The sequence below is a fragment of the Sinocyclocheilus rhinocerous genome, unplaced genomic scaffold, assembly GCF_001515625.1.
Source record: "Sinocyclocheilus rhinocerous isolate Xijiao unplaced genomic scaffold, SAMN03320098_v1.1 scaffold4057, whole genome shotgun sequence".
Lineage (NCBI taxonomy): Eukaryota > Metazoa > Chordata > Actinopteri > Cypriniformes > Cyprinidae > Sinocyclocheilus > Sinocyclocheilus rhinocerous.
In genome coordinates, this window is record NW_015628361.1 from 15,976 (window position 1) to 25,415 (window position 9,440).

General features: G+C 38.2%; 1 protein-coding gene across 1 annotated transcript in view; it reads right to left on the minus strand.

The window, feature by feature from the left end:
- Positions 1 to 9,440, minus strand: part of LOC107737733 (low-density lipoprotein receptor-related protein 1-like) — an 88,926-nt gene that overhangs the window by 13,028 nt on the left and 66,458 nt on the right. Inside the window, exons 26-30 of the mRNA XM_016549319.1 lie at positions 7,831 to 8,075; positions 6,190 to 6,321; positions 3,979 to 4,206; positions 1,737 to 1,911; positions 262 to 356 (exon numbers count right to left, since the gene is read on the minus strand). Of these exons, the coding sequence (XP_016404805.1) occupies positions 262 to 356; positions 1,737 to 1,911; positions 3,979 to 4,206; positions 6,190 to 6,321; positions 7,831 to 8,075 (875 nt within the window). The remainder of the gene's footprint in view (positions 1 to 261; positions 357 to 1,736; positions 1,912 to 3,978; positions 4,207 to 6,189; positions 6,322 to 7,830; positions 8,076 to 9,440) is intronic.

The window sequence follows — 9,440 nt, forward strand, 5'->3', positions numbered from 1 at the left end:
AGTCGGGTATTACACACAATGTTAAACAGACCCGGGACCCGAAGTAATAGATTGGGACCCGACCCGGACCCGGCTGACCATTTAAAATATAGCCCCGAACCCGTACGGATCCCGGGTCGGGTCCCGGGTCCTCGGGTCCTCGGGTCCTCCGTGTAGACCTCTACCACACAGTACAATCCTGTAATAAGCTTTTTGAGCCTCAATGAACACCAGAGGGAAATGACCCACAGGACAGTCTTTTCTGTCTCAGCTGTCACTCACCCACTGGTCCTTTCTGATTGATGAAGATCATGGTACGGTTCGTGCCGTCAGTGTTGGCCATGCTGATGTTATTTCCGTCAGTCCAGTACAGCTTCCTGGACATGAAACAGTTAACAAAAGAAGAATGTTAAAGGTGGGGTAAGCGATTTTTTAAAAACGCTTTAGAAAACTGATTCAGGCCGACTAGCAAAACAAACTTCCTGTTAAATTCAGGGTTGATTTTAAAATTCTTCTGTTTGTTTATAAGGCATTGTCTGGTTGTGCACCAAGTTATATTTCTGAACTTCTTGTGCCATATTGTCCTGCTAGGGCACTTAGATCTTCGAGTCAAAACGTATTCACTTGCTACAAAAACTGATTTGGCTTTATTAAAATGTGTGCATAATCTAATCATTAAATAAATAAAGTCTAAATAAGTTGTTCAGATGACCAAAGCACAAGGTTTTCTTACTATTTTAACTGAACTGAGCTGGATGATGACATCACTGAATTCAATGATGAACTGCCTTTAACTGAAAAATTAGTGTTTACTATTGTCATTTTTGCATTATTGACACACTATTTTCCTAATTAATGCTGTTCAGTTGCTTTGACACAATCTGTATTGTTAAAAGCGCTATATAAATAAAGGTGACTTGACTTGACTTGACATTCAACAAATCACATGCTCCGTCACATCTCAAACTCAGAGCATCACTGATTATAATGAGTTCTATAGTATTTTGTCGCGTCACTCGCGTCCGGTGTAGACACGGTGTAACATTGGTTTTGCTTTGTTTCACAGAACTAATCGTTGCCTGGGTTGCGTACGTATGTGTGGGGCGGAGCTATCAAAATAGGGGCGAGACCCTTTTGGGGTAGGGGCGTGTTTGTTTTGGTGATTTCAAATGTCAACACTGGCTACCAGAAATCGCTTACCCCACCTTTAAGCAGGTTATATCCCATCATCAAACATTCAACTTAATTAACCAGAGAAAAACTGAAATCACAATATGGCCTTGTGCGATTATTAAATCATGATTTAATTATTTGAGCAGCATGTGCTGAGTGTGTCAAAGTGAATGTGCTGCAGTTGAGTTTCTTCTGAAAAAGAGTCCGTGAACAATTCATTTTAAATGTACCATTTAAGTAAACAAATGTTCTTGTTCATTTATACCGTGCACATAGAGCTTTGACATTTAAAAACATTTTAAAAACTCGTGTGAAAAGCCTCTTAAACAATACTGGAAATTTTGTCTTTTTATCTTTTTGCAACACATTAGATATATTTTTCTCCTTTTCATGCAAAAAAAAAAAAAATCAAATGGAAACTTTCCTAAAGCGTGTACTCTATGTCATTATGTCTTCCAGTAAAACAAGAGAAAACGAGTGCATGCGGTTGCATCCTGTTTTGCATCTTTTAGGAAGCCAGATGTGTTCCTTTTTTAGTGTTCTGGGCTAAATATCATAAGTGTTTGTGGCATGAGTGAACTCACCCCAGTATGGGATGCAGCACGAGGCAGTGGGGTTTGTCCAGGCCCTGAATAACAGCGTTTTTGAAGGAGCCGTCCAGTCTGGCGACGTTGATCTGTTTCTTATTGCCGTCATAGCTGGTCCAGAAGAGATTACGTGACACCCAGTCCACCGCCAGACCATGTGTGTTGGGAATATCTGATCACACGCAAGACACACCAAATAACCATTTCCAGATATTAATTCTTTGAATCAACATAATCGGATGAGAAAAAAACAAATCTAAACATTCAGTGCATTTCTACAGGGATAAACAGCTGGATGAACAGAAAGACTGATGGTAAAGTGTGACTCATCATTTCATCATATAACCCAACATGTCTGTAATTTGGTTTTGAGGGCTGTGCTAATTTTACTTAAACAGCACTCTCTAAAAACACACTCGACTGTAAACACGACAGCAGTTCTGCACTGCAAACAATGACTGAGATCCTCATACACACAATAACATCAGATTTAAACAACAACATCCTGATATTCTAAAGCCTTGTGTGAACTCCGAATAGAATCATTGGATTCAACTCAATGGGACAGTTCATCAAAAAATTTAAATTCTGTCATCATTTATTTACCCTCATGTCAAAAGATGATATTTAAAAAAAAAAAATCAGTGGGGTCCAAAACAACAAAATATCTTCCTTCTGTGTTCCACTCAATTGAACGAACTGGCTACCGTCTATATGAAGCCGATCATGTTTTAATCTCACAGCATAACTGGTCATATTTACATTTTTATTGTGATAACAATCAAATAATAAAATAAATAAACTTGTGAAATTGAACAAGTAGTCAATACTACGATTGCTTTAGTTTTTGAAAGAAGTCTCTTCTGCTCACCAAGGCTGTATTTATTTGTTCAAAAACACAGTAAAAACGGTAATATTGTGAAATATTATCACAATTTAAAATAGCATTTTTTATGTGAATATGTGTTAAAATGTAATTTATTTCTGTGATGCGCAGCTGAATTTTCAGCATCATTACTGCAGTCTTCAGTGTCACATGATCCTTCAGAAATCATTCTAATATGCTGATTTGCTGCTCAAGACACATTTCTGATTATTATCAATATTAAAAACAATTGTGCTGCATAATATTTTTGTGGAAACCTTGACACATTTCAGGATTCACAGATGAACAGAAAGTTGAAAAGAACAGCATTTATTTGAAACAGAAATCGTTTGTGACATCATATATGTCTTTACTGTCACTTTTGATCAATTTAATGCATCCTTGATGAATAAAACCATTAATTTCTTAAAAAAAAATAAAAAAAACGTAGTGACCCCAAACTTTTGGACGGTAGTGTATTAGAAATTAAACTTCTGATTATGCAAAATGTAAATCTGAACTAGGGCTGCACGATAAATCGCATGCGATATTTAACGCGCATCTTGTCAGTAAAGCCATTCTGTAATCAGCGGTAAATCTCCATCACGTGCGGGCTTTCACATGGAGCAGCATTAACTACACAGAGCCGTTGTTCACCGACAAGTTGCGCAAAACATGCGCAAAATATGATCGTGGTTTTGCGCAGCTTGTCAGTGAACAACGGCTCTTTACCGCTGATTAAAGAACCGGCTTTACTAACAAGATGTGCGTTAAATATCGCATGCGATTTATCGTGCAGCCCTAATTCAAGCATTAAAACCATTTAGTTTGGATCCAACTCTTAATCAGAATTACATGATATAAGGTCTTAAGAATTACAAAAAGCCTACAAATTCTTAAAGAAATGTAAATACATGTACAGCCAAAAAGCCTTGATAAGTGAATACTGGATCACTGGATAGCAGGTTCTGGAATATTGAAAAGCAGAGAGATGAAATTGTGCAAAAAGCCTGCCATTCACGGCCAGCACAAAGGAACAGACAACACAAAGCTTGTTGCTGAACACGCTCTCACTCAGAATTTAAAAGTGGCACAGCCTCTTGTGATGATCAAAGTAACACGATTCAATGTCCTCTCTATTTACTCCATGTGAAAGCCCGCAGGTGATGGAGATTTACCAATTTATCAACAGCAATGTACATTTCTAATAATACAATATTCATCCCAGGTAGCAAATCCACTAGCAAAGGAATGGAGTAATTATCATATTAAACCAACTCAGTAAAATAAAACTACTGTCAATTATTTTCTGTTGTAGATATGCAACTGCTTTTATTCCAATCAAACTGAAGTCAGCCTGAACGAGCGTCATACCTGCAGACACCACCGTCTCTATTCCTGTGCCGTTGATGAAGGCCCTCTTGATTGTCTGAGTCCGAACATCTGACCAATAGATGCGCTGCTCCAGAGCGTCGTAATCCACAACCGTCACGTTGTCGATGTCAGGGACAGTGAAGGAGATGATGTAGTTGTAGTACGGATTATAGATGTCCACTCCTCTTATCTCAATCTGACGGGCGTACAGCAGGAACTGACGCGACTCTGGAAGAGACACAGAGACACCCGTCATGACTGGAGCCAAAAAAGAGCCAAATCAAACCAGACAAAAGAGATTCCTCCAAGGCAATGTATTTGAATGTCAGCAGGATATGAAGATACATTAACTGTTAATGTCAAACTAAACATCTGAACTTTTGGGGAAAATAAATCTATTTATTATAAGAAAGGCTGATTGATTTGTGTCTAGAATCCCTGGTATCCCTGATTTCTCTGTGTATTTAAGCTCTTGTGCTTCAGTCATGTTTTGTGAGTCGTTGATTTTACTGGTGTTCTTGATTTTTTGGTCAGGGTTGCCTGGAGTGTCTTGTTTTGCCCTTTGTGTTTCCCCAGTCTGGATTATCTGTGTTTTTGCCTGTTGTTATTAAAGTTGTGTATGCAAGTGGATTTTTTCTCTGCCTTGTTCCTACACACCCGTAACACATAGACACTAGACAGTATGTGCAATTCTTCTGCACATAGATTTCTATTGTAAGAGCATTACTGTACTGTATATATATATATATATTGTTTTTACAAACTAAGAAACAAATCTATTTTCTGCGGTAATCAATAGTAGGTAAGGCTGCAAAGAAGCGAAGCAAAGGTATCGATCGATCAGCTAAAGAAAAAACAAATCCAGTGGACAGTAAGCCTATTCCGTAGACAGTAATTATATCCTTAACAGTTTCATTGTTATTATTCTGCATTATTTTTGAATTAGCTTTTATATTTATAATTTCAGTTTTCATTTTAATTGAAGTTTGTTTTTTTAAGTAATTTTGTTATGAGGTTTTGACATTTTTATTCGTTTTTTTATATTTCTATTTAGCTTTTTTATTATTATGTTTATTATAGCTTCTATTTATTTGATTTCAGTTTCAGAGTAATTTAGTACTTTAAATTAAACTTATTTTATTTCATTTTTTTTCTATTTTTAATTAGTTTTTCATCTACTTGTTATATTTTATTTCATTATTTCAATGAACCAAAAATAAGTAACGAACCCGCACACTATCAATACTTGCTAATTCTTAAACTTTATTAAACGCAACGTTTCGGTCCACTGACCTTCATCAGGTAAAAAATAATTTTTATTTCTTATTTTTTGCCTGATGAAGGTCAGTGGACCGAAACGTTGCGTTTAATAAAGTTTAAGAATTAGCAAGTATTGATAGTGTACGGGTTCGTTACTTATTTTTGATTCAACTTTTTGTTTGATTTTGTTCCCATGCACCTATCGTCGTTTCAGGTGTGCTGAGTTTACGTTGATTGATTATTTCAATGAACAAAAACAATTTTTATTAGTTTTAGTTTTAATTGACATTATCACTGCTAGTTTTCATTCATGTAGGACTATATCAAGAAGCCCATCAAAAAAACAAAAAAACACATGTCTGCAGATGTAAAACTGCATACAGCACAGATTCTGTCAGGTTGTGAATCAATCTGGAGATGATTACCGTAGCAGGTGTGGTTGTCCTCACTCAGTCTCATGAGGTGCGGGCAGGCACAGGAGAACGTCTGATTATAGTTGATCAAGCACAGGTGAGAACATGGACCCAAACCACCGTTAGCAGCACACGGGTTTGGCGCTGGAGAAACAGAGAGAGATGAGAGGCACTGAAGCTTTATTGACTCATCACCACATTCAAATATATTGCCGCCACCAAATAAAGTTTAAGAATTAGCAAGTGTTGATAGTGTACGGGTTCGTTACTTATTTTTGATTCAACTTTTTGTTTGATTTTGTTCCCATGCACCTATCGTCGTTTCAGGTGTGCTGAGTTTACGTTGATTGATTATTTCAATGAACAAAAACAATTTTTATTAGTTTTAGTTTTAATTGACATTATCACTGCTAGTTTTCATTCATGTAGGACTATATCAAGAAGCCCATCAAAAAAACAAAAAAACACATGTCTGCAGATGTAAAACTGCATACAGCACAGATTCTGTCAGGTTGTGAATCAATCTGGAGATGATTACCGTAGCAGGTGTGGTTGTCCTCACTCAGTCTCATGAGGTGCGGGCAGGCACAGGAGAACGTCTGATTATAGTTGATCAAGCACAGGTGAGAACATGGACCCAAACCACCGTTAGCAGCACACGGGTTTGGCGCTGGAGAAACAGAGAGAGATGAGAGGCACTGAAGCTTTATTGACTCATCACCACATTCAAATATATTGCCGCCACCAAGAAACCGAACCAGCTGAGACAGCAATGCAGATTAATTGGCCAACGTTTGGCTATTTTGATATTATGGGCATTTGCTCTTAGATGAATGATTGATGATCTATATCTACGCTGTTCGATAAGGACAGGAAGTATGATGAAAAAGTAAGAATGAGAAATCCAAAGGTTATGAGTTCACAACAAACAAAGCATGTCCAAACCAATTCATCCCGTGTCTGCTCCTGTCAGAAGTCTGCCTCTATAAGATGAAGTCAGTGAGCTAAACTATCATGACAAGTTTGTTCACACGCTGCTTTATTAAGTGCCAAACACCATCAACACGTGTGTCCATCAAGCAGACTGGCTGCTCCCTCAATCTGAGCAGCGATCTTTCAGAATGGATCAAATGAATCACTAGAAACTACAGCGTCACATGTATGCATTGTGATGAGCTCAATTTGCTAAGATCTCAAGAAGTTGAGAGAAATTACACTAATAATTCACAATTTTACCCAATATGTGTATTTAATGTGTCTTTTGTAGTTAAGATGATTGTGATGTTAGCTTAGCAACCTGCTAACGTCAAACTTCCCAAACCAGTCGAGCTCAAACGCAAATTCATTGGTCACCTCAATCATGCAGTCACCTGTCAACAGATGTTTAGACTTCATGTTTTCAACTCAGAGAAAAAAATCAAGGATGGATCTGATCACAACAAACAGTAATGCTATCTATCATAGGGTGACCATACGTGCCATTTTCCCAGGACGCGTCCTGGCCAGGATTTGTTTTGGCTTTGTTTTCCTGTTTTCATGCTTGCTGAAGGTAATGATCGAAAAGTAGTTTGACCAATAACATGCAAGCATTGTACATAATGGACCAATCATGGCGTGTGAGAAGGTGGGATCTACGGTCAAAGCGATGCAATTACGCGTACATATTAGGTGTGTTCGACTTAAAAGCTCAGACCGATCAGTGTTTGACATCAAAGTACCTCGAGAGCGTTTCGAAAGCATAACCGTCTGTATGGTATTTTGATGTCATACACCGATCGGTCTGCACACGCAAACAAAGCCAAAACCTAGATATTTTAGGCAATATAGAAATCCTGGCCAGGACGCGTCCTGGGAAAATGGCACGTATGGTCACCCTAATCTATCAGGATGTGCTTCCAACGCTATATATTATTGTAGCTTTGTGTAGACTATCAGCACTGTGATTGACATGACCAATGAAATCTTCAGAATCGGAAAAACTCACGCTACTGGAATCAACTTTTGGAATCCATTAGAAGCATTTTGAATCAGTTAGTCTTTTACGAAAAGGTGGTACGGTAAATTGACGGTATTAGATACCACGGTACTTTGATATATCCCACTGTTTTCCTTTGCCGTGTGAAACAGCCATTAGTAATATCGATATCAGAGTAACGTTGGAATAAAGTTTGAAGATTACCTTGCGGTTGTCTAGATGGGTGGTACACCTGCAGGTCGAAAGGTTGAGTGTTTGTTCTCTGAACCACAGTGACATTGTTTCCTGTCCACTTGTTGGCCTTGGCCAGCGTGTTTGTGCGCCAGTCTGTCCAGTAAACCTCTCCTCCATACATCGTCACAGCAAACGGGTGCGAGAGATACTCGTGTCCTCTGAGCACCTCGATCAGTCCGGACCCGTCGTACTTAGCTGAATAGATCGCATCAGATCTGAGACACGGGACATGAACAAACCATCACAAAATGGAACGATTCTATGATATCAGGTAGATTTTAGCCACCATGTTTACAAAGTTTCACTGTCAACGGTTAGGGCAAGAATGTCCAGTCCTGCTTCTGGAGGGTCACCTGACAGCAGAGTTTATCTTAAGCGCCAAACCAGCGAAACAAGGTCTTCAGGATCACTAGAAACGTCTGTGTATTGGAGCTAACCTCCAAAGTGGTCCTCCAGGAGCAGGACTGGACACCCCTGGGTTAGGGATTGGGATAGTGTCAGGGCACTGACATGTGTAAAACACATCCTTTTGTATGAGGTGAGTCTTCACACATCACCTGGCATCGATCCACAGAATGCGGCGCTCCAGATAGTCCACAGTCAGTCCGTTGGGCCATCCTCCGCTGCCCGTCTCCTTATGGATGGTGCGCCTGCCATGTCCACTCATGGACGCAGCCTCTATCCTGGGCATGCTGGCATCCCAGTCTGTCCAGAATAGGATTCTACAGAGTCAGAGCACAGATGAGGGCTTTTTTAAATGCTGCTGTCAAAAGTGTTTTGGTCGCAGCATTCTTTATAGCACTTGTATTCTTTTAATGTTTGGAAAAGGGCAGCGTCAACATTCTTTAGAATTTGTTTTGTATTTGGAACAAAATAAGGGTGAATAAATTATTTTAATTTTACATTTTCATTCTTGGGTGAACTATTCCTCTGAGGGCACTTGAAACATTTAAATTAAAATAATAATAATAACAATAATTTAAAATGACCACACAGTGAGATCGTAACAGCTCTCACTGTAGCAATCAAACTACAACAATTCTCCAGACTTCAGATGTAGCACCTACACAGGCATCTTACAAATATCATTAATATTATTTATTAATAATACAATTATTACTGTAATACGAATATTACAATTATTGATGAATTAATGAATACTACAATAACACTGTGGCAAGCAGGGCAGAGCCGCTACAAAACAGAGCGAGGCCGGTGCCGCGAGTAAGGATGTAACGATTCACTCAACTCACGATTCGATTCGATTCACGGTTTTGATTTCACGATTCGATTCGATTCGATTCACAATTTTTTATTTTTTTTACAAAATGAGATTTAAGACAAATTATACATTTAATGTGTCCTTTTATTATTGCTTGGACAAAATGCTGCACGTTTCTTTGTGAAATTGAAATATAACACTATAATAATATACTAATATAGCACTTGTAAATTATTGCTCTTTTGCTGGTTTTGATTGCTTCTATTGTCCTCATTTGTAAGTTGCTTTGGATAAAAGCGTCGGCTAAATAACAAAATTTAAATATAATGTAAATAACAAAACTAAAACTAAATAGAAA